Raw genomic sequence first — 22,897 nt, 5'->3', positions numbered from 1 at the left:
GCATCTCATAAATCTCAATACTACTTGAATTTGGAAATGCAGCGAAAGACCAACAGCATGTGCTCTCATCAGGTACGAAGCTGTATACCTGTACTACATGCTAGGACTGGCAGTAGGATAAAATCCAATTCAATAAACAAGTAATCAAAATCGAAAGAAGCTAATTGATGAGTAGATTCCAAAGCTCTCGGAAGTTATGTGCATTATAACCGTCAGCGGTACCAAAGAATAATTTCTAGTGACGATATAGCTAATTCTGAGAACTACTCGAAATCGTGTTCTCAGTGACAGCAAGAGCTTGTCTTCTCTACCAGTACAAAGGAATGTCGTTATGTCTCTGAGAGAATAAGATCAACTTTTATAATGATATCTTCTCTGTTAACAATCAGAATAGAAGACACCGTCAGGAGATATATAGAGGTCAGATGTCTTCCTGTGGCACCTTCGATATCCTATCACTGATAATCATTCTTGACACGGGTCTTGTGGGCCAAGCTCGATACATCCATATATGTGTTTGCTTCGAACTGCTTTTTAATCTTGGCATCATTCGTACTAGTCTTATTCCATATGACTACCAGAAACGTCACGAGGCCTGAGAGCAAGTAATGCGTGGAGCACATGCGTTAGAACCATGTACTTATTTTTTCGCAGTGGTCAAAAAAGATTGTGAACAGCATTCCCGAAAAGGCGAGAGCCCCAGATTTAAAACTTTTGTCATTGATTTTGTCTATGATCTTCAAGAGCCAGAATAACGCATACTTCTATAGTTTTATAAAGGATCTAATATCTTGACATCATAAGAACTTTTGGGGGGAATTAGCTTGAAGGAGCTGCGAGGTTTCCTCTAACACCTCCCTTCTCTCCAACTTCGCGTGCAGTGACGGTAACGGACAAATCCTTGCTAATGTTGATCATGACTTCGACCTTGCTACCCTTCTTGACACCTCTGACTGCGGCCTCTGCGAGAACATTTCCGACCTTCCAGATTTTCTCACGTTGTTCCTCTTCTTCCTCTTCGCTATCATCATCCTCAGAATCGTCAGAGTTTGCATCCTCAACCTTGGCCTCAGTAGTTTTAGGTTTTGGCTCTGGCTTAGTGACCTTGATGTGAGATCCACCCTCGACAATCTTTACTAAAACATCACCACCTTCTTTAGGAGCAGCGATTTCGACAGTACGGCGAGCTGGGACGGCGGTTTCGGCAGCAACAATTGGTGTGAAAACACCCTTGTCAGTCTCTCCTGAGATGGAAAGAACTCCAATGGCGTTTGTGAGGTGCTGAACGGTAGTGACGGCAGCGTGAGTAGATTGCTCGATATCTTGAGCATCAAATTCTTGAATGAGAGATGCTTGAAGAGCAGCTCCACGGGCTTGCAATTCGGATGGGTTGATTGCGGTAGGGCTGGTGGATGGAGCAAGAACTGTAGCATTTGGGTAGATATATTGAACGTTGGATGCGATTTTTGGAGTGTGCGATGTACCACCAGAAAGGATGACCTCGTCAATTTCCAAAGCATCCAACCCAGCCTTCTTTACAACACCCTCAATCAATCTGTTGAATCCTTCAAAGACCTTGCGTCCAATAGTCTCATATCTGAGTCTGTTAATGGTAGAAGAGAAATCAATGCCCTCAGCTAAACTCTCAACACTGAAGTTGGAGTTTTGTCCGATACTAAGTGCTTTCTTGGTAGCTTCAGCTTCTGCCTTGAGTTTTGCGAAACTGCGTTGGTTTTCACGGGGGTCGATAGAGTTCCACTTGATGAACTCTTTGGAAAAGTGATCCATGAGGACCTGGTCCAAGTGAACACCAGCGAATTCGTAATCGTGTGCAGTAGCCAAAATGGTATACATGCCGCCTCTTGATGCGATAACTGCGACATCTGAGCGAGTTCCTCCGAGGTCTGCAACAATAACATTCTTATCCGCAACCTTGGCCTCTGGCCTTGCGTCGTATGCCAACAAAGCAGCGACAGGCTCATTAATTAGTTGTAAAACCTCAACACCTGCATCGTTTGCTGCCTTTGTCAAAGCTGCCTTTTGGCTGTCGGAGAAATTTGTTGGGATTGTGATGACAGCTGAGTTAATTTGTTTTCCGGTGTAGTCTGATGCGGATTGTGCGAGACGACGGATAACTCGAGTTGTTACCTCAGAGACAGAGACGGTTGATGGTTCACCCTCCTCTTTGTCTTGAATTTTGAATGCGATTGTGCCTTCGTGGTCCAAAGGGTGTGCAGAAGCATGGCTGTGTGTAGGGTCTATCGACTTGAAGCTATGCGGGGTGCGGGGCAAAGTGTTAGTCGACTTTCTCTTGGAATACTCCTGGGGTCCAAAGGGGCATTTTTGATATAAACATACTCTTGTCCGAGGAAATCTCTGAAATAAGCAACAGTGTTTGTGCTGTTTCTAATAAGTTGTTGCTTGGCCTGTTGACCATAATACTCGTCTCCATGGATATACGACAAGATGGTAGGAATTTGACGATCTGTAGTCGAAATCAATCAGTCTGCCTCCCCATCCTGCTCGGATGTATTCTTGAGTGCATTTCAATTGCTTACCTCCATCCTCATTGGCAATAACTTCAGCTTTATCTTCAACGGTTGTGTAGGCGATTGAGCTGTTGGAGTTTCCGAAAAAGATACCAATGGCATTTCTCTCACCAGCAGTGCCGTTTGATGCGGGGGCTTCAGCTGCCATTTTTAAATTTATGAAGGATTAGAGGAGAGGACAAAAAGTTGATGAATGGAGTAGGAAAAGACTTTGACTCAAAATCAAAGGTTGTTATAGTTCTGTGTAAATAATCAATGTAATCAAAACCATCCAGAACTTTTTTACTTTTTCAAAATCGCATCGAGAATTTCACTAGCGCCACATCTTAGCCCCCCACATTTTGTAGGCGCAAACGCAAGGCTGAGAAATCTGAACTTTTTGTCTATTGGAGCGAATGTTGAACATCCATATGGATACTCAAATAATATAATCAATACACAAACAAACTCACGAATATTCACGACGATACCTACATTTTGAGATATCCTTCTGCCAAAGGAAATTGCGCCCAGCTAACCGTTTGTTCACCATACCATAATGTCGACAGAAACATTCGTCCTTCCCGGCGATCATATTGCTTCAGAATTATTACCTTCTCACCCAAGTTTACCATTGAAGCTCGGCCCTGGGTTAAGACACATTCCTCCAAATACAATTACTTCAACTGTAGCAGGTCAACTACGGACAGATTCAAGAAAAAATGCAGTGTGGGTTGAATTTAATGCTGGTCGAGTAAGAGATAAAATCACAAGCTTCTTATTCTTCGGCGCAGCTAACCTTTCCCTTAGTACATTCCAACAGTAGGGGATCTGGTAATTGCTTCCATTAAAAAATCAGCAGGAGACGTCTTTTATGCAAACCTTAGCGACTTCACATCGGATGCCAGTCTACCGGTCCTCTCTTTCGAAGGAGCTACGAAGAAAACCAGACCGCAGCTTGAAAAGGGCGCGCTAGTATATGCACGAGTTACTCTTGCCAACAAACATATGGACCCTGAATTAGAATGTGTATCAGCATCGACGGGTAAATCAGAAGGTTTAGGGCCATTGGAGGGAGGGATGCTTTTCGATATATCTCTCGGAATGGCAAGACGAATGATGATGGCTCGCCCAGCTGAACAAGGTGGTTTGACGATACTTGAGGAATTGGGAGAGGCTGGTGTTTCGTTTGAGATTGCCGTGGGAAGGAATGGAAAAGTTTGGGTGGATAGTAAGACAGTAAAGACTACATTGGCGATAGGAAAGGCCTTGAAAGAAACGGACGAAAAGGGTCTGTCACCGGAAGATCAAAAGAAACTAGCTAAAAAGCTGGGACGCGAGGCTTGAAATACGATACCCTAGAATAGAATAATTACGCCATTGGAGAAGCTTTGCAAGAGGCTGAAGCAAAAGAGACGACCCCGTACCAACATTCCTCTCATATCAGCCCTTACAGGATATGATACACGGTCGCAATCCCTTCCCTCACTCCCTCACTCCCGCCACTCATACTACAATAATCCTTCACAAGCTTCGGTTGGGCTGCTCTATAGCAGTACGCATGGAGTCTACAGATGCTTCCAAGCGTGTATTCTCTAGAATAACATGCAAGCCATATTGATAATCAAGCGCAATGCATTCCAGTTGCCCCAACTTACTCACCAAGTTTCCGATTGATCGGCATTCAGTGACATGATGAAACTGGGAGGCAAACTAGGAAGTATATATAATGACGATGTACACCATGCAAATTTTCTTCCCTTATGCACTCAGCACATTCATCATGTTTCACTTTACTACTACAATCATATTGGCTATTCTCTGCCTAGCCAAACCATCACTTTCGAGACCCATCCCTAGAAATGAGAAAGAAGAACTTAGTAAGATCTCGTCCTATCTATCTAGTGATCAGAATACTAATGCTTTACTAGTTGATATCAATATTCAACTTATACCGGGGCTAGACATAGGAGTAAATGTTGGTTGTGGTGATAATATTGTGGATGTGAACCTCAATTCCATACACCTACCCTTGATTCCTTGTACCAACACCCAGAAATCGATTTCAACAACGGGTGTGATGTTGCCATTGATAGGCAGAGATACAAAAAGCAAGCCCGTGGAATTGCCAACTTTGCCAAATTCTACTGGCCGTGTAAAGGCCATAGATTCATCCATCCGAAGTTTGCCCAGTACCTCAGCGTCAACATCAATTATCATATCAGAATTCATCGGTCCTATAACAGCTACAGATTCTTTAACTCCTAAGTCTTCAATTGTCAGCAAATCTACCCCTATCAAGATCGACTCAAGACGGCTTCACACACATCATCGTACATTGGCCGCCAACCCCCCACCTACCATATTCATAGAACCTATTCCTACCTCGACGAATCTACCCAAGATAAAACATACCCATCACCGGCTAACGAAAACTTCCAAGGCCATACAGTATACTTCTGTACATCCTCATCCCTTACCAGCTCAGACCCTGATCAAGAGATTGGGAACAACGACAGAGTCATTGACAGTCGACTCGCACACAGCTAAACCAATATCCACCTGGAACTCACCTCCACAAACGAGAGTTTCCATAATACCACTTAATTCCGTATCGAGAGAAAAGACTACCTTGGTAACAAAGGCGTCGGGAAGCTCATCGATAAGGAGGGCTACTTGGCATCCGCCCGCGGAGACTTTATATCCTCCTGTGGTTGAGCGTGGAGCACCAGACAAAGGTTGGAAGAGAACAACTAGGTGGCATCCATCGGCCGAGAGTTCGTATCCTCCCGTAGTTGATCGTGGATTTCCAAACAAGGACTGGTGAACTGACGGATAATCATTACATGGGTTTTACGTCCTGGCGTCCCTGTCTAATTCATACCAATTGTTTGGCTTTGCTACTTTCCTCATTTGCATGCTGGTTATCGCACTTGGTAGTTGCAGTTAAAATTCTAGATAGTCGATCGTTATTATACAAAACTGTTGGTGACGGCCAGGAGCCGTTGTGGTGTCAATAAAAATGAATTAGTTCTTCCTTGCAAGTTTGCTTCACAAAAATTTGGCAAAAAGACTTCTGTCATCAGAGGGTTTTTTTTTCATTCAATACTATTCAGTAATTTCGAATCTTCAAGGAACCTCTGTATGCAGTCCTTCATACACGAAAACTTCAGTGCTACATGTGCGGCAATGTTCCTTGCAACTGTGCATTAAACATTGCTCCCTTCCCTTGACCTCTCTCATTCATTCATAACTTAGTAACCATACTCGATCAGTATACCAAACCCAATTTTATACAAAATGCCAATTTTGACAACACCTGAGCTCCGGTTGCAGCAAGGACTTGATCCTAACCTGCCCCATCACAACCATCCATACGTCATCTCATCATCATCATAACCATCAAGTCGATTCGTTTCTTCGTTATATGCCACCGGCCAGTCCTGGAAATTTTCTTTGAGGCCTTGATCTTGGTTATCGCACATCGTCAATCCCTCAAAAATCTCTTCCATCACTTTCCGTCCATTTTGATTCCCCTCCTCGATGATCTCTTCTAATTGATGACCTATCATGCAAACGAGCTCGTCATCATAATAATCTCCTCCATGGCCATTGATAAAGTTGAATAGATTTATAAATCCTTGTTCCATGCACCAGCGGTCGATGTCCCGATTGTTTCTAATACCTTCTGCAATGTTTGACACGGAAGGCTTCGCTGTGGCTTGTTCTTCATCCAACTCGGTCGGGTTGGTATTTCGTGGAAATTCGACCTCATCTCCAAGTCCTTCACTAATAAGTGATTCTCGTGTGGCTCTTTGCTCGTTTTCGTATTCTGCATCATCTTCCGCAGCTACCTCTTCAAAATTCCCCTCAGCCTCACCAAGATTCTGTTCCGCTTCAACCCTTATGGACTTCTTGATAATATCTCCAACCTCTTTCACATCGTCGTCGTTCGCGAAATCTAAAGTATGATAGTCCATATATTCTTCAAGGCAAGACCATCCGCGCTTCATGAGCCATTCATAGATTCCTTCGTCTTCGTTCCGAATTCTGTAAATTTTCTCGAGTTTTTCTTGCTCGCGAACTTCGATATAGCGTTTTAGATTGCTATCCTTCGATCTGTCCAAGTCTTCGTCTTCATCGTAGTCTTCCCAGTCGCTGTCGTCGGTCATTAGATCGAGAATTTCGTCTCTCTCTTGATTATTATCCCGTTCATTCTCTTTGACACCATCTTCATCGCAATTTCTCTCCTTCCTACCCTCATCCATATCCTCCTCATCCATATAATCCTCACTTGCCAAAGCATCGCAAAGAAGCTTCTCGAATTCAGCGTCCAGTTTCTCATTCATGTCATTGTCGTCCAATTCCTCCAACTCATCCTCGTCCTCCTCGGCTCCCCAGTCTTGCAGTTCCTTGTTTGCGAACGGGTCGCTGCTTCTATAATTGCACAAGACTTCTTCGGCTTTCATGTAATCTGCCGCACTTGTTGGATCATATTTATGTGTAACCATGAAGTCTTTGAAAGTTGGCCAACCTCTTGTATTCAGCCATTCGAGCCGAGAGAGCCTACAGGTGTAGCTTGGTCTGTTCATTGTTGCTAGAGAATTTGGAAGGTAGCTCGATGTCTTAACTTGTGCTGAGATGTTGTGATCTTTAAATTGGGTTTTAGAGAGTAGCAAAGACTTGAGAAATTGATAGATTGTACATTGACTCTAAACAATCAAAACATGACTCCAGAAGTTCTGGCAATAGGAAGAAAATTGGCTATCTAACTTGAAGAAGTTTTCAAGGTGAAATTCTGAGCATCGGCTTCGGGTAGTGCCGTCAGGCCATTGACCACAAATGGATTGGCAATAACATTACAAGACCATGAAGCTCTCAAAGTGAACTATAGCTATCCCAGTGACTAGTTACTATTTGGATTTTGTAAAATATTATGTGAATCACTAAGATTCACTTTCCTTTTAATCCATCGAGTGATTCCAATTTCAACAGGGCAAGTAATCAATGAGATCTTGTGGAAGCATGATACAATGAGTTTCACATGTATTTTAAGTCGCTTACAGGTTTTCTAAGCTATGGGGAACGAACCAACTTCCTCAACCCTTTGTTTTCATCTGATGTTTATAGTACAAACTATGATATAGAACATGATTTAGATAGTCTGATTCTATACTATGCTCAAGCACAAGGTATATTGAAGGAAAACTGTGTAGGTGAAAGAAGATGAAATACCTAGGTACCTAAGTATAGGCAATAGGCACAGAAGGAGGATTTATATCCATCATGTGTAATTCTGTGAATCTTCATAGTCTATTGCATATCAATCATCTGAAAAAGTACTAAAACTCTCTAATGGTCAAATAGTTATAAGTTGAACAAAGCAAGGCACACAAACATTTCAATGAATCACAATTCACAAATTTTACAAGGAATTGAATAAGTGTCGATGTCTTCATTCATAAATCTCATGACCAACCAGTATCTAGGCATTTCTTTTGTCTGTCTCTATGAAGAACTAACCATCCAACATTCCTCCTGTACCTCTGTTCTCTGCTTTCCTTCCATACACTTGACAATCTCATCTAATACTGCTGCGCTGGGAGTCTTTAGCCTTTAAGCCAACGAAAGATTCCGCCGTGTAATAGCCCATAAGGTTCTGAATGAATAGTGGCGTTCAAGTATGTTCAATCAAAAAGCCCTCATGTTCGATGAAACATTTCTCAGGATGATATCACATCATCAGGAGCATTTTTTGCATCACTTAAAATATCTTCACACTCTGCCACATTGCCAAAATCCAGAGAACCAATCCTATCACACTCATGAAGCCCGTCATTTTCAGCCTGAATCTCAGATCTCCCATTTCCACATGCCACATCCTCAACAAATTGCAAACCCATAGCAGATAAACTCTGCCCAGGAACAAAAATACTGTCGCTTTCACTCTTTCCCCAGAGACCATAAAGTAGACGCAGGTCATTTGAACACAAATGCCTAATACACATCCAAAAACAAATACGAGGATTTGCGCAAGAATTTTCTGGAGATGCGGTTCGGTCACCGTTAGCACTAGGGAGCGAGGAGTCAGGGTGAAGTTTAAGCGGGTAGCTTGGTTTTCGTGGACTTCACGACGATAGTTGCGATTGCGACGCTCGAGGATGAGTTCTTGTGCGTATCGGGTCATAGCTAGGCCGAGATATGTTCGCTGCATAGTGTGGAGCCAGTTTGGTTCCTCTCGAATTGTGTGAAGTCGAGCTCGTCTATTTCGCGGTTGCTGTTGCAAATTAGGCATCTTGGTAGTTGCGTTCTACTGTTTTTGAGAATTCTTTCTGTAAAGAAGTTTGATTGATGAGAGTCTTTGGATTACTTGAATAGATGGAATAGATAGAATAGATTTCTTTTCCTGTTGAGCTGGCTATGGTGTATGTATATATACTTGAAGCTCTCGAGTAGATGTTAGCACACTCGATCTGGTACGGCTGATTGAATTATCTCTCAACCGTACGTAGATTTAATGTAGAATCACAATCCGAGAAACGGTTTACGGTGCCATTTCTCGTCGCCGTATCATGTAATATGCAATGCCGTATCGATTGTGCTTTCAAACTCTGAATCTTATACATTGCATAGTAGCAAGTTGTGATAGGCTTGTTATATACAATTCTCAGTGTTCTTACGTCAAAGGGGGCGGAGATGAGACATCGGTCAAATCGCTCATTGAAATAGTCTAGCATTGAATGGCAATTTGAGATAGACACTTCCGATCCGATTCTTGATAACAGTTTGTATGTAGAGATGAAGATTGATTTCCTTAGTACTATGTGATCATCACTAGGTATCATCTGCCAAAGAGAACTCGTTTCCATCATCATTTCCTCTTCATCTCACCTTGTCCACAACCCCTATCTTTTCCTTATTAATCATAAGAACGGAGTTCCAAGCTCTATTGCAAAGTATGCAAAACCCATACCCGTAAAGATGGTTGCCAAAGCAAAAAGCAACTTTTCCCTTCTACTATATTCCTCCGACCATACAACATTCATACACCAATGGATACTCAAGTGAAGCCACATTCTACCCCCAACTAGGATCCCAGCTTTATCATAATCCTTCTTAGAAATACCGCAGCTGCAAACAACAAACTCGACCATGCGTAATAGTATCCAGATCAAAATGATAGATAAGATAATCCTGACCTTTTCCATGTTGAATTGGAAGAATAAAGTAAATCTCCTACAAGTAGTAATCAACTTGCACCTGATTGGGCCGAGATTAAAGATTCTTTTTCGTTCTTCGTCGACGAGGATATTGAACCCGTCAAAAGAGTAAGCTATCTGCCATTTGTCTAACCACTCTGTAAAGTCGACCGGCCGGCCGTTAATAGTATATCGCCGGGGTGGGAAAGATAAATGGTCTTCAGAGATAGCCATCAGGATGCTATTTCGGATCAGTATTGAGTTGTTCGAATATGCGTATCTTGGTGAACTTTGATATTGGGTCGCTGGTTGGATGAAGCCTTTTGTTTATTCGAATCGATTATGAGAAAGCTTCTGTGAGATCTTTGGTTCCTGTCGATTATGTTAGTGTGTAGGTAATTCAATCAAACATAATTTACCGTATCTACTAACATTATTGATACGGCTTGCTACTCGATGCGCTAGGTTCATTGCGGAGATACGGTAAACTTTTTCCCCAGTGAATAGGTTTCCAAGGTTGTTTTGGGCACACGATTTCTAATCTAATTTCGGACAACTACTCGAGTACTAGGTAATGACTGCAGTACGGGAATTTTCCTCGCGTAGCTTCAATCACCACATGACCAAACAAAATTCACTCGATGACGGAACTACTTGAAATTGAGCCCTCTGCATTCCAATTTTTAATCCAACATATTTACAAACAACATGATTCCGGACGAGGAACGATGACTTTCTCCGGAAAACCCTACATGCAAAATGATCAGCCAGATGCGCACCTATTGTATTCCCCCGATTAGTCCTGACTTCATTCGCCATTCTCGATTGTCTTTGTCTTATGTGCCCCGTCAAACTATCTATAGGCATCTTTCACGTCAAACTTTCCAAGTGTTAACGTTTTAAAATGGGTTCTGACTCATTCATCACCAGCCCATGCCCAATACAATTTTTGGATTTAAATTCAAGAGGTCTCCAGAAATATTTGACCGGATATGATTGATGTCCTGGTCCTATCATCAATAGTTCGGACATGAAGGAATCAGGGCCGGATTAATATCTTGGGCTCCGATTGATAGCTTAGTACAGTATTGACATCAAGTTTCTATTCTCAGTTAAATATCGCGACCACAAATGGCACACACAGATAGAATTAATGGTGTAGATAAACTTTCTTAATTGGGTGATGATCAAAGTCCACAACTTGCAGGTGTGTCCTTCTGGTGTTAACACCAGTGTTCTGGGTCACTTTGTACCAGTAGAATACTAATAAGTACATCCTAAAGCATAGCCTCCCAAATGACTAAATCCACACAACATTCGCAAATCAAAAAGATATGACTTCTTCAATCTTTTGCTGATCCTCCACTACCATAAGACGGATACGACTACATCATTAATTAGTTAACATTATTCCCCAAATGCTATCAGTAAAACATACCCTCAAAGTTCCCATAAACTCAACTGGTTTCTTGTCATCGAGGATGTCCTCACTTGGACCAGTGCTATCGCCTGCAGAAAGTTGCCTTCCATCTTGATTACCGGGTGCATCCGAGCGGTCTCCAGCATCATTATTCGCGGCACTATTGGTCTGCGTCTGTTCGGAAGTATTTGGAAAACCAGTGGATCTTTCAGCGTCAGACATTGCTTCATCCTCCTTGATCGCTCTGATTGCCGCCAGTACCATCTTGCCACGTTCGTAATCCTTTTCATTTTCCATTCTTAGTTGGTAAGAAAACATGAAATGATTCATCGACTCAAAGCCGTTCTTCTTGAGCCAAGCGGAATCAGTCAGTCGAGGTGCCTTAACTGAAGAATTCATGATTGAATGATTGGTATCGTTCAGGAGAAGTCTTGGGAGATCCTTTGAAAAGCTAATGTTTATCTGTTTGTGGAGTTCTGTTTTTAAGGTGGATAGTGCTTTTGAAAGAAAGTATTCGGGTAAAGATCTTATAGATACGAATCATGGCGAGAAATCAAGACGTTTCCAAGGTTAATGCGGGGTAGTCCCTTTTCTCATTTACGGTAGCACCGCCTGAACTATTTTTTTCTGTGGGAGTGAATGGAAGTTAGTGCTGTAGTTTACAGTGAATCATCACATTGTCTAGCTTATTTTCAATAATTTATTGGGTAGCAATTCATAATATCTCCACATAAAGAAATATTAATCGTGTCTTTTCCTTTATCTTATTCTAATTCTAAAGCAGTCTCGAAGATGTTGCTCGTAAATTTCCTGTGATGGCCCTTGCATATTTGAGCCCAAACACATTTCAGAGAATTTGAAATGTGCTCTTCCTCTCGTGGGAGAACCAGAAGATGATTGTGTGTTATGTTCAAGTGGACCAACTAATTCTGAGGACTGATTTCCAATTTCCAACCATTAGCCATTCTTGACCTGACGGATTGTAAGCATATAATCTTTGGTTTGAGCTCTACAAATTAAGAGGAACTTTACGAGTTGTTCTGCTCCAAAACGCTGAGGTGCAGCTTTCATAATAGTACTCGAAGGAATCCTTGACATAATATCGTGGCGCCATTGTTCTTTTGATATTCTAATCATCGAAAACCTCTGAGACTTTCGCCCTAAACTAGTATCCTGGAACTCTTGTGTTCATCTATGATATTCGAGTAAAGTAATCAAAATTGGTTGTGGCTGTGATGGCATATAGTCTGCTCAGCCGCTATCTAATAATGAGGTCACCGTTCTGTCTATTTGCTATTTGTTTTGTGAGAACTTTAAAGTCTCTATTTAATTACAGAGTAATTAACGTAGAGTTTTTATGTGATGTTGTTGGATGAAAAGCTTCCGGGTTGCGGAATTAGAAGATCAATATTTGAAGTCATAACATGAAAGGGGATAAAATTTAGCCGAAGGAAGGTGTAGCTACTTAGGTATGCAGAGTTCTTTCAAATGCTCTCTCTTAGATTTCAAGCAATCAAACTCTCTTGCTCTAGATTCAATCTCTCTTTAACACGCTGATCTCAGTGGAAAATATGCGCAAAAGTGTTCATTTTCAAAAATTTGGGCCCCGTTTCCTTCCAATCCTCCGCGTTGCCCCAGAAATAGTTCGTATTTGTCCTTAAAGATGCAGTACAGAGACCCAAACCACAAGACGCTTCCCGATTAAACTTCAAATTACGAATTAACTGAGACCACGGATCTTCAATCTCAAGAACAAGGCTGACAAAACCGTTCCTGAAATTTCTCAGAAGTATGGATTCCAATTCATCAAGTCAGATAACATGAGAATTTCTAGCAGGATCTCCATAGTATTGCCCCTCCAAACCCTGTTGATTGCTACCATTAATGTCAGTGAGAAGCCCACAAGTATTCCGTAATTGATACACTGAATACTATAGAGTCGAGACCAGTCAAAGTAATCAAACAATTCTACAGCTTTCATTTCATCATTATCTATCAATTGAATGATATTAGGTGTCGAAGCTAAAGTAAAATAACATGCTATCAATATTGCTGATTATCGAATTGATCTCCTATCAAACTTCCAAAGGACTCATTCGACATCTGAGATGGTCAGAAATCGTCATTTGATATGTTGAATGTCGCCATCTAAGACTCTTTCAAAAGAAAAGAAACTTATCTGGGTGGCGAAATGGCTGGGGGCGGGAAAGTATGGGTAAATGCACAAAAACGGATACACTTTGTTATCGATCGATATACATCTATCATGACCAGTGTTTCACAACATTGACAAACAGTGATATAGATGCAGGAAAGTGAAAGAAGCGATAAGGTTAAGGTTCTAGAAAAGTGAGACTATTCCCGCTTGTGGATTTCTCTTACCCCAACCTTATTTCAAACTTTATTTACTTTCATTGTTAATTGATGAGATCATTATTTTACTTGACGTTGAGATATTTGCATTAACTTAAATTTGCAAATTGCCAATAACAGTGAAAATCATTCACAAAAGGTTGCTCCAAAATGTCGAAGAATCGTGAAAAAAGCTATTGTACTCGCACCAATACTCTAACTCATTTCTTGCAGTACTTTTCTTCTGTAGTAAATAGAAATGCCTCAAATGAAGAGATATAGCACGGATGAAAACTATAAAAGGAGGAGGAAAACTCTAAGTAAGAGGGGACATCGAACGAAAGGGGGCTAACAAGGACAATCGAACATCTGTAGTGTAGGGTTACAATAGAGATGGCTAAGGAATGCCCTCAGCGTCTGTCGCTTATTCGTTACTCGGATTACATAGGATCTGTTCTGCGTTCGCTTTGATCGCATTCATGCGGTAACGAGTTCTCATCACACGACTTTACATACGTACATCAATGATGTCGCCGTATAGAACTTTATCCTCCTTATATATCTCTCTTTATACGAGCTGACCCCCTTTCTTTCTACACACAAGTTTTCAAGCACATGAGTAACGGCAAAAGCTACTCAAATACCAACATTTACCCTATACAGTGTATTAAAACTCACAACTACCACACCATCAAGCGACAAACTTTTCATGAAACCACCTCAGTCCGATACCATTTCATAGGCTCCGAAGCTTATCAGCCAATTAAGCTTACATTGAGTTTCCTTATAAAGCCTCAACCAAAACAAAATACCTAAACACTTCATTCAATAATGTGTATCAGCTTCGCCTCTCCTGCTCCAGCCCAGTGTCCTCTCGACTCTCTCCGCCCCGCCAATCCTACTCCTTACCATCCGGAAAACCTTCCATCAATCTTATCTCCTTTCTTTCGTCCCTCCAACCCAACTCCCTACCATCCACAAAACCTTCCCCAGGATCTTGAAGAGACACGATCCATATGCCGCGTCCTCAAAGAAGCTGGATTTGTCAACATAGAGCAATTCTTAGATTCACATGATTTGAGAGATGATGAGAAGAATCGTATATTGAGGGCCTGGGAGTTCAATGAGGGAATAATAGAGGACTGCTTGGTTCAGAATGCGAAAGAAGAGATCTTGATGCAAAGAGAAAACGAAATTAATGGTGGAAGGGAGAAGGAAAATGAGGTCTTTGCCACATTTGCTGGCATTAAAAAACATGCCAAGACTGTGAAATCAAAGGTTTTGGGTGAGAAGAGAAATCTCAACACACACCAAGCACCCATGCCCCAAAAAACAAGTGATGAGATGAATTATAGCTCCGATGAATCTTATTTCTCTAATTGCTAGCGGGGATGAATATTCACTGGAATAACGATCAAAGATGGAGCGATATAGCAGACCGGCTAGGAAATTCTATTACCGCCGGACGGAACGACATCTTGTCAAAGGAGGTTGACAAAAACATAATGTAATATCGAATACTAGAGAGTTTAAAGCAGGCCACAACAATGCTAGGCAGATACAATACCCGCGGCGAAGACTCGAAGAATTGCAATGAGTGTACTTACACTTTCGAGCGGTTCCGTTGCAAGGAGAAATGGTAATAGCGACGAGTTAATGGATTATGAGATCATTGTTTCGTCCGATGAGATCGATCACTGATTACTCAGAAGTGGAGTCATTGGTTGAGCACATGGCATGCACGTGGTATGCACGTGGTATGGTTTAGTTAGTTCAAGCATGGCTAGCGTTGGGGAACTGACCATCAAGCGAATATCACCCGCTGAATTGAAATGTCGATCTACCAAACTTTATTTTTCCTAGAACTGTGATGCGATTTGTGAGAAAATGCACATTAAAAGTTCGACCTTGCTAGCCCTCTTCAGGTCTTCCGGAGACTCTTGCGCTGTCAGGTTAGTGTGATTCCCCAGGTTTCAATGTTCGGTATCTAACCTACCTAAGCATGATTTCTCTTCTCAAGTATATTATTACCCCGCGCGAATTTGAAATGTTCTCTATATCTAGTCGCTTTAATGGCGGTTGAGCTGCAAATGAAGGAGAGATATGATTTTAAGAACACGATACCTCAAGCATCCAACTACGGTCGAGAAATTCCGTACGAACATGAGAACCAAGGCCGAAATCGTTATCAGGGAGATAAAGTCTTATTTCACTACTAGTCTACCGTGGAATCAAAATGTCCATTTGAAAGCCCTCGCCATCTTGGGTGTGAAATTAAGCATCGTAAAAGAAATCATCATCAAAATCATCATCAAAATCATCCTCGAAATCATCATAACCGTCATCTCCATCATCTCCATCATCTCCACCACCGAAATCTTCATAGTCAAAATCCTCGCCAACATTATCATCGACCATACCAACATCAACATCGACATCGACACATTCATCCGGTTCTTCTTCCCTAGATGAAACCCTATCCAGTTCCTCCACAATCTCAACCCCAGACACCTGAAATCCATCATCCACTTCGTCACTATTAACCACGTCCGCAAATTCGATTGACTCTTCTATGCCATCTTCTTCTTCCTCATCACTAACCACCTCCAAAAATCCGATCAATTCAACTACATCATCATCATCTTCCGAGCTCTCCGTACCTCGTTGATCCTTCACATTTCCTTCATCGTTAGCCGCCCTAAACTCCAATCTCCTCAGATCCTCCCCCATCAAATCCTCCTCCTTCATCCTCTCAATCATTTCTTTTGCTTGTTCTAGATGTTCATCATCATGTAATTTCAATCCATGTGAGAACATGAAATCGTTCATGCTGCGAAAACCGGCGTCTTTGAGAATTCTGTAGGTTGATTTTGAGGGGTTTGAATCTGTTGAATAGGTTGGTTGGTTGCTACTTTTGGTAGATTGAGGGGAGGAACTGGGTTGGGTCCCGGTAGAGGTGCTCATCTTGGCCCAGGTTTGGGAGTCAAGATGGGTGAGTTGTCTTGGCGTATTATTTTTTGACGTGTCAGGACTTTGGATTGGAAAGTATGTTGATGTTAATTGGTATTGTGGTTGTAGTTGTGGTTGTGTTGTGAAAAGTCTGTGAATGGTAGAATATATACTCACATTATAGAAAAGAAACGATGTTGATAAAGACATTTGAATAGAAGCAAAGAAAGGCGGGGTAAAAGATTACATGTTGTTCCACTTGGGCTTTGTTTGCTAGCTAATGAATTGGAATAAGTGAAAAAGAAGATTTGAAGTGAAATGAATGAATGTTCAGTAGAAGGTCGGTTTTACAACTTACGCGAGCTGGCTTATGGGTTCCTTTGACTCTTGTATTATTGTCATGCCTGATTATTTATAGTATCCAAAACAGTAGATGATTATATTCATATATATAGTAAATACCAACTACTATCAGCCGAAACGTGTTTTCACACTAAAACTTATCATTTATAATCCTAAATTTTCCTATTTAGTATTAATATAAATTAATCTTTTTTTATATTTATTGATTTATTTTCAATTAAAATTTAATAAAAATAAGATTGATTATTTTTTTGATTTTTTTTGATTATATAATATAGATTGAAAGTTAGAGTATTTTCAAAATCGTTAAATTTACTAATAAAATAAGCAAAAATCAAGCAACTTTTTTAATATTTTAATTCAATCATATAAATTTTCATAATATAAATTTTTAAAAGATTTAAAACTTTGAAAATATCAATTATCATTATAAAAATTTTCCAAAAATAAAATTTCAGATATTTTGAATTATTAATAATAAAGATTTTTCTATTTGAAAATATAGTAAAAAGCTGATTTTTGGTGTGAAAATGGATTTCGGCTAATAGCAGTTGACTAGTACTGTAACTTGGTATCGTGAATACAAGATTATTCTTCTCGCATCCCTCCCCCCATACAATCTATTCAGCTTCCAACTACTCTCCAGAACTCCTCCTCTTCAAGGACTTTCAAAATAATGGATTCCATCCGTCAAAGCTACCGTAATAATCTGCGTAACCTCCTGTCCATCCGCACTCTGATCTTCTGGAAGTCTCTGTAGCACATTATTCGTAAAAGCCTCATGTCCCAACAACAACAAGCCTAGACCAGCCACAATAGCACCATCCAATCCTTGCTCCTTGAACAATTGCTTTTTCCCCTTCAGGGTATTTACGGCAATAGGATTGTCGATTGCGAGAGTAACATTCACATGTTCAATGAGTGATTGTGCGTCTGATTCTGATATTGAAGGGGGCAAGAGAGCGGAGTCTGTGACACCTTGTAGAAGAGAAAGGTAGACGGCTGTGAGAGAGCCGAGAAGGGGAGCGGCTGGGAGGAGACCACCGTTGTAAAGGGCGGTTTGGGAAGTGAGAGCTCGGACATTGTTGTCGAGGGTTGTGATGTCGTTTATCACTTGGGTGACGGTTATCAGGGCTAATGCGGTCGAGGGCCACGAGAGGAGGGCTTTGATAGATACCATTTTGAGTTACAAGGAGTAATGTACGATGGATTGTGAAAGTATATCAAGCTTTTGACATGGATGACTCAAAAAATCAAGGGAAAAAGATTGCAAGAAGTACAGAGTCTGGGTGAGTAAAGAAGGCAAGACGAGGATAAACTTTTATAGGAAGTGCTTATTGAGAGATCGCCCACTAGGGAGGGATCCTTCATCAGTCGTCAATTATTCCCGATCTAGGATTAACATCTTTCCAGATATAGTAACCTGTAACCAAGCCTTGGTGCTCGCTAATGGTGGATCGGATCATCAGTTTGGAATCGTTGGATCGATTCGGTTATAGATTGAAGAAGATTGAATACTAAAAAACAACAGCTTATGAGAGAATGACTTGAATCAAATTATACAATTATTCTCAACTTTAGATCAATCCACACGAACTGTCGAGTCCTAGACAGCTGCTCAATCGAAGACATAAATATATCATCAAAGAGGCTGTAGATAGAGCCTGTGGATGATTGACAAACTCTTGAAGTAGCTGAAAACAAGGTACCAAACGATCTACCGTGGGCTGCATTGAATAGCGTTGTGATGTGCAGCGCTATTTGATAGACACCGAAACTATTCACAAGCCATTACCATGGGGTTAACCGAACCGCCTGGGCCATTCGGCACATGTGGCTGGCACGCGAGGCACGTGTCAAGATGTGATAGCGATCAATCGTTCTGCAGAAGGGTTCGAGCAACATTAGAGGAACAATGATCCTCACTCCTTACATTTTGTACAGTTTGGAGAAGATCGAGAGGACAGAATGCTTTTCATCGCGCAATCACCTGTTTGCTGTTTCTGCACGGTACCTGGCCGAGGCCCACGGGTACCTTACCCCGCGAAGTATATCTGATCCCCAGAACTTAGAATTTCGGGCTCATCCTCTAGCTTCCGAGCTTCTCCATATGCTTTGACATGTCGGCTGAGAACTTGTGTGGATGATTAGATGCAGGCACCATTTCCAAGCTTGTACCTGTGGTGCGCTTGAGGGTGAGTGACCTATGCCGCTGTGTGAGTTCTGAGAAAAGAGATACAGTATCCGTGTTATGGATTGCCTAGATTCCATCGTATAGTACGTCGAACAATGTTACTTATCGAGCTCAAGTAGATATAGATAGAAAAGACAAATTTTATGCTAGAAAATAGTTGTGCACACAGCCAGAACTCATCGCCGTTCTGCCGCTTTCAGTTTCCGGGCGGTGAGTCTACTTTTTTTTGGACTTTGAACATCTCCGGAAATAACTTTTTGGGATGGTTCTTATTCCCAGACGATGGAAATTTTCTTAATTTCTTGTCTAAATCTGGAGGTGACGGTGGAGGTGGTTGAAGAAACTGATCTTTTTTTCAGATATGCAACAAAACAAGATTGTCGGTCGCGTTCACGTGATATGGCAGAATAAAGCGGTGATTTGATAGATTATGTAAACAAATTGGATGAAAAAATGATTGTAATAACTCTTCTGTAATAACTCTTCTTCTACTCGAATGTCTTCTTCCTATCTCTCATCACTACCTAGTGACTTGGATCTGTTGCATTAATCAATGTTTCATCTTCATCTCAAAAAAATTGCAATGAAGGAAGACATATTATCAGTACTCGTCTGGTAGTGCCTGGAGTACCCTTGGATATCCTTCGAAGATCAATCAGTTGGGACCCGCTCCTTCATGATAACGCTTAATGGCAAAGATGGTCTGAATGGTGCAATTTGGTAGTATTCTTACCCTTTGCATGTTCATATTACGGAGGTTGGGGAGGTGAATGAATCGGTTGACTGTACTCCTGACATGGTTTCAATCATATCAACATCTACGAAGAGATGGAACTACTCGAAGGGTCTCTTTCTACATCGATAAAGACATCAAGTGGGCCATTGTCATCACATCTTACAACGACTTGAAAACATCCAAGTTGCATTCGACGAACAGCTGAAGGATACGAATTGCATTCCCATATCGGGAATGCTCTACGTGGTTCACCGACAGAAAGTACCTCGTCGCGAGCTCGGATGTACAAATGTACACGATATCATCACACCATCACATTATCACATCTTACTCCCTTTATCCACCGGATCTCTTTCCGAATTTGACCCGCACATAACCTTCCTCGCCACATGGTAACGCCACCTTCTTGGGAAATCTAGAGGTTGCATTGTCCCGACCAAATTTGCCAGGTACAAAAGTACTTAAGGTACCAGCAGTACCAAGACTCGGGGATTTCCGACCATTAGCCAATCACGTTATCTACTTTTATCAATTGAGGATATATAATGTTATCGTCTAACAACTTGTATCATGGATTATCATGGATTATGTATTAATGACAGCAAATATCCCTGACCCCACCTTCCTTTTCGGTAAAGGTCCGTCAGCTCGGATAAGCAACCATCATTTTCCCAGCCCATCACAACATTCAACAACTAATTTATATTACCAGGGACAGTATTTTACCATGAGTATGGAAATTATGAAAGAGGTATTGATCATCTCCAAATCTAGCCCCTTCTTCCGTAATTTACTCGATTTTCAACATTTCCAAGACTTTCGTTACTAAATGAATCAATTTACGTCTTATCGTGAAGTCGTATAACATATATACACCTTCCTAATTGGGATTCACTAAATGTAAAGTTACATGACAGCTGCAACTAGGATTAACGTGCGGGGTTTGAGGTACCAGAAAATGGAAAGTTTAACAGGGTCTACTTTTACTACATATTCCCCAAGCTCTCATGTTTTGTTATTCTCCATCTCTATCATCCTACTCATCTTCAATTCATACCGTTCTTTGAAGCTGTGATCATGGTTGGATTCTCGATTCTCATTTCTACAGCTTTGGCTGCTCAATCAGCTCTCGCGGGTTCAGTCATTCGCTCGAGAACAAACTATGCGGTCAAGGAAAGACATTATGTTCCTAGACAATGGAAAAGAGTTGCTCGTGCTCCTGCTGAAGGTATCATTAATTTGAATATCGCATTGAAGCAGAGTCAATTCGAAGAACTTGAGAGACAATTGTATCAGGGTTAGTTAAAGTTTCAACCTGTTGCATTCGAATCGACAGAACTAATATATTCTTTACAGTTTCCGATCCATCCCACCAAAATTACGGCAATCATTTGACTTCCGAGGAAGTCGATGAATTAGTTAGACCATCATCTCAAACTCTTGATTCCACTCACGAATGGCTTCTTGAGAACGGAATTGACGCTTCAAGCTTAAGATACAGTAGTGCAAAGGATTGGATTCATCTCTCCATACCAGTCAAGGATGCTGAGCGCTTGCTCGATACTGAATACCATGTTTATGAGCATGAAGCTGGTGGTCAGATTATTCGTACTCCAAATTGGTCGCTTCCTATGCATCTTCATCAGCATATTGATGCCATTCAACCAACAACTTCATTCATGCGTGCCGCACCAAGATCTAGTTACAACCCAAGAGAAGCAAAGATTAACTCAAGACACACCAACGTTATCGAAGGTCAACTTAGTGCAGGACATACTCCATCTGGATATACTCCTCCATCAAACACCACACTTTCGGCACTATGTGATGTTGCTGCAGTATCTCCTGAATGCTTCCAAGCTCTCTATGGAACCGGAAAATACAAGCCAAAGGCGGCTGGAAAGAACAAGATTGGATTCAACAATTTCCTTGGGGAAGTTCCCATCAGAGCAGATGATGCCTTGTTCTTACTCAAGTATCGCCCAGATGCAGTAGCCTCTGCATACCAATTCAAATACGTCTCTATCAACGGTGGACCAGTTCAAAACACCACTCTCACTGCTGAGCAATTGGCAGATGGACTTGGCAAAGAAGCCAATCTCGATCTCACAGCTATCACTGGAATCAGTTACCCAACACCAATTACCGCCTATTCAACTGGTGGACAACCACCCTTCAATGCTTCAATTGGTACATCTAAAAACACCAACGAGCCATATGCCGATTGGTTGAACTACGTTCTCGCACAGCCTACCTCCGAGATTCCTCAAGTTATTAGCACATCCTACGGTGACGAAGAACAAACTGTTCCCGAATTCTATGCTAAGCGTGTCTGCGAACAACTCGCTCAATTGGGTGCTAGAGGTGTATCCGTTCTTTTCTCCTCCGGAGATTACGGAGTTGGAGACAATGGTACATGTATCTCCAATGATGGAAAGAATACCACAATGTTCGTTCCAGATTTCCCAACAAGTTGCCCATACATTACTTCTGTTGGAGCTACCAAATTCTTCGAGCCAGAAGTTGCTGCTTATCGTGCTACTGGTATTGATCCCATCAGTGGTGTTTATCATGGTGGTTGGTCTACTGGTGCTGGGTTCAGTAACTACTTTGCTAGACCTTCATACCAAGAAAAGGTTGTTTCTGCTTACGTCAAGAAACTCAATGGTACTTTCGATGGTCTCTACAACAAAAGTAAGTACCTTCTCTTCTCACCTTGCGTATAGAAATATCACTAACAATTTCCAGCTGGTCGCGCATACCCTGATATCTCTGCCCAAGGTTTCTACTTCGCTTACGTCTGGAATCAAACTTACGGTTCTATCTCCGGTACCTCTGCCTCTACACCTCTCATGTCCGGTATAATTGCTCTCGTCAACGATGCGCTTCTCTCCAAGGGTAAACCAGTGCTTGGTTTCTTGAACCCTTGGTTGTACAGTAAGGGATACAAGGGATTCACCGATATCCTCAGCGGAAGTGCCGTTGGATGTGATACTGCTGGTTTCCCTGTCACTGAAGGTTGGGATCCCGCTACTGGATTCGGTACTCCTAACTTCCCAGAGTTATTGAAACTTGCTGGGGCCAACTAGATAAAACTCAACTGGATTGGCTGGTATCATAGAGGAGATGGTGGCTAGGTGATCGGTAAAATGAATG

The 22,897-nt window shown here is 41.5% G+C and overlaps 10 protein-coding genes across 10 annotated transcripts; 4 read left to right on the top strand and 6 right to left on the bottom strand.

Moving 5' to 3' along the window:
* Positions 1-819: 819 nt before the first annotated feature.
* EAE98_003186 (uncharacterized protein) lies at positions 820-2,697 on the bottom strand (the record flags this gene model as incomplete). Its single annotated transcript, XM_038950806.1, has 3 exons — positions 820-2,272; positions 2,359-2,485; positions 2,559-2,697. The coding sequence occupies 3 exons, from the start codon at positions 2,695-2,697 to the stop codon at positions 820-822; spliced, it is 1,719 nt and encodes a 572-aa protein (XP_038813335.1).
* A 390-nt stretch (positions 2,698-3,087) lies between these two features.
* On the top strand, positions 3,088-3,875 carry EAE98_003185 (uncharacterized protein; the record flags this gene model as incomplete). The annotated part of the gene is made up of 2 exons (XM_038950805.1): positions 3,088-3,282; positions 3,339-3,875. 2 exons carry the CDS (start codon positions 3,088-3,090, stop codon positions 3,873-3,875), a joined length of 732 nt encoding a protein of 243 aa, XP_038813334.1.
* A 436-nt stretch (positions 3,876-4,311) lies between these two features.
* EAE98_003184 (uncharacterized protein) lies at positions 4,312-5,355 on the top strand (the record flags this gene model as incomplete). Its single annotated transcript, XM_038950804.1, has 2 exons — positions 4,312-4,408; positions 4,460-5,355. The coding sequence occupies 2 exons, from the start codon at positions 4,312-4,314 to the stop codon at positions 5,353-5,355; spliced, it is 993 nt and encodes a 330-aa protein (XP_038813333.1).
* Positions 5,356-5,890: 535 nt separating this feature from the next.
* EAE98_003183 (uncharacterized protein) lies at positions 5,891-7,120 on the bottom strand (the record flags this gene model as incomplete). The annotated part of the gene is made up of 1 exon (XM_038950803.1): positions 5,891-7,120. One exon carries the CDS (start codon positions 7,118-7,120, stop codon positions 5,891-5,893), a length of 1,230 nt encoding a protein of 409 aa, XP_038813332.1.
* Positions 7,121-8,292: 1,172 nt separating this feature from the next.
* On the bottom strand, positions 8,293-8,823 carry EAE98_003182 (uncharacterized protein; the record flags this gene model as incomplete). The annotated part of the gene is made up of 1 exon (XM_038950802.1): positions 8,293-8,823. The coding sequence occupies one exon, from the start codon at positions 8,821-8,823 to the stop codon at positions 8,293-8,295; it is 531 nt and encodes a 176-aa protein (XP_038813331.1).
* A 2,247-nt stretch (positions 8,824-11,070) lies between these two features.
* Positions 11,071-11,546, bottom strand: EAE98_003181 (uncharacterized protein; the record flags this gene model as incomplete). The annotated part of the gene is made up of 2 exons (XM_038950801.1): positions 11,071-11,112; positions 11,166-11,546. The coding sequence occupies 2 exons, from the start codon at positions 11,544-11,546 to the stop codon at positions 11,071-11,073; spliced, it is 423 nt and encodes a 140-aa protein (XP_038813330.1).
* A 2,784-nt stretch (positions 11,547-14,330) lies between these two features.
* On the top strand, positions 14,331-14,885 carry EAE98_003180 (uncharacterized protein; the record flags this gene model as incomplete). Its single annotated transcript, XM_038950800.1, has 1 exon — positions 14,331-14,885. One exon carries the CDS (start codon positions 14,331-14,333, stop codon positions 14,883-14,885), a length of 555 nt encoding a protein of 184 aa, XP_038813329.1.
* Positions 14,886-15,773: 888 nt separating this feature from the next.
* On the bottom strand, positions 15,774-16,463 carry EAE98_003179 (uncharacterized protein; the record flags this gene model as incomplete). The annotated part of the gene is made up of 1 exon (XM_038950799.1): positions 15,774-16,463. The coding sequence occupies one exon, from the start codon at positions 16,461-16,463 to the stop codon at positions 15,774-15,776; it is 690 nt and encodes a 229-aa protein (XP_038813328.1).
* Positions 16,464-17,469: 1,006 nt separating this feature from the next.
* EAE98_003178 (uncharacterized protein) lies at positions 17,470-17,991 on the bottom strand (the record flags this gene model as incomplete). The annotated part of the gene is made up of 1 exon (XM_038950798.1): positions 17,470-17,991. One exon carries the CDS (start codon positions 17,989-17,991, stop codon positions 17,470-17,472), a length of 522 nt encoding a protein of 173 aa, XP_038813327.1.
* A 2,827-nt stretch (positions 17,992-20,818) lies between these two features.
* On the top strand, positions 20,819-22,830 carry EAE98_003177 (uncharacterized protein; the record flags this gene model as incomplete). Its single annotated transcript, XM_038950797.1, has 3 exons — positions 20,819-21,038; positions 21,098-22,435; positions 22,490-22,830. 3 exons carry the CDS (start codon positions 20,819-20,821, stop codon positions 22,828-22,830), a joined length of 1,899 nt encoding a protein of 632 aa, XP_038813326.1.
* Positions 22,831-22,897: the final 67 nt, after the last annotated feature.

This window comes from Botrytis deweyae (genome assembly GCF_014898535.1).
Source record: "Botrytis deweyae strain B1 chromosome Unknown BDEW_005, whole genome shotgun sequence".
Taxonomy (NCBI): Eukaryota; Fungi; Ascomycota; class Leotiomycetes; order Helotiales; family Sclerotiniaceae; genus Botrytis; species Botrytis deweyae.
Note: the sequence above shows the minus strand (reverse complement) of the source record. Positions and strands in the feature narration are given on the sequence as shown.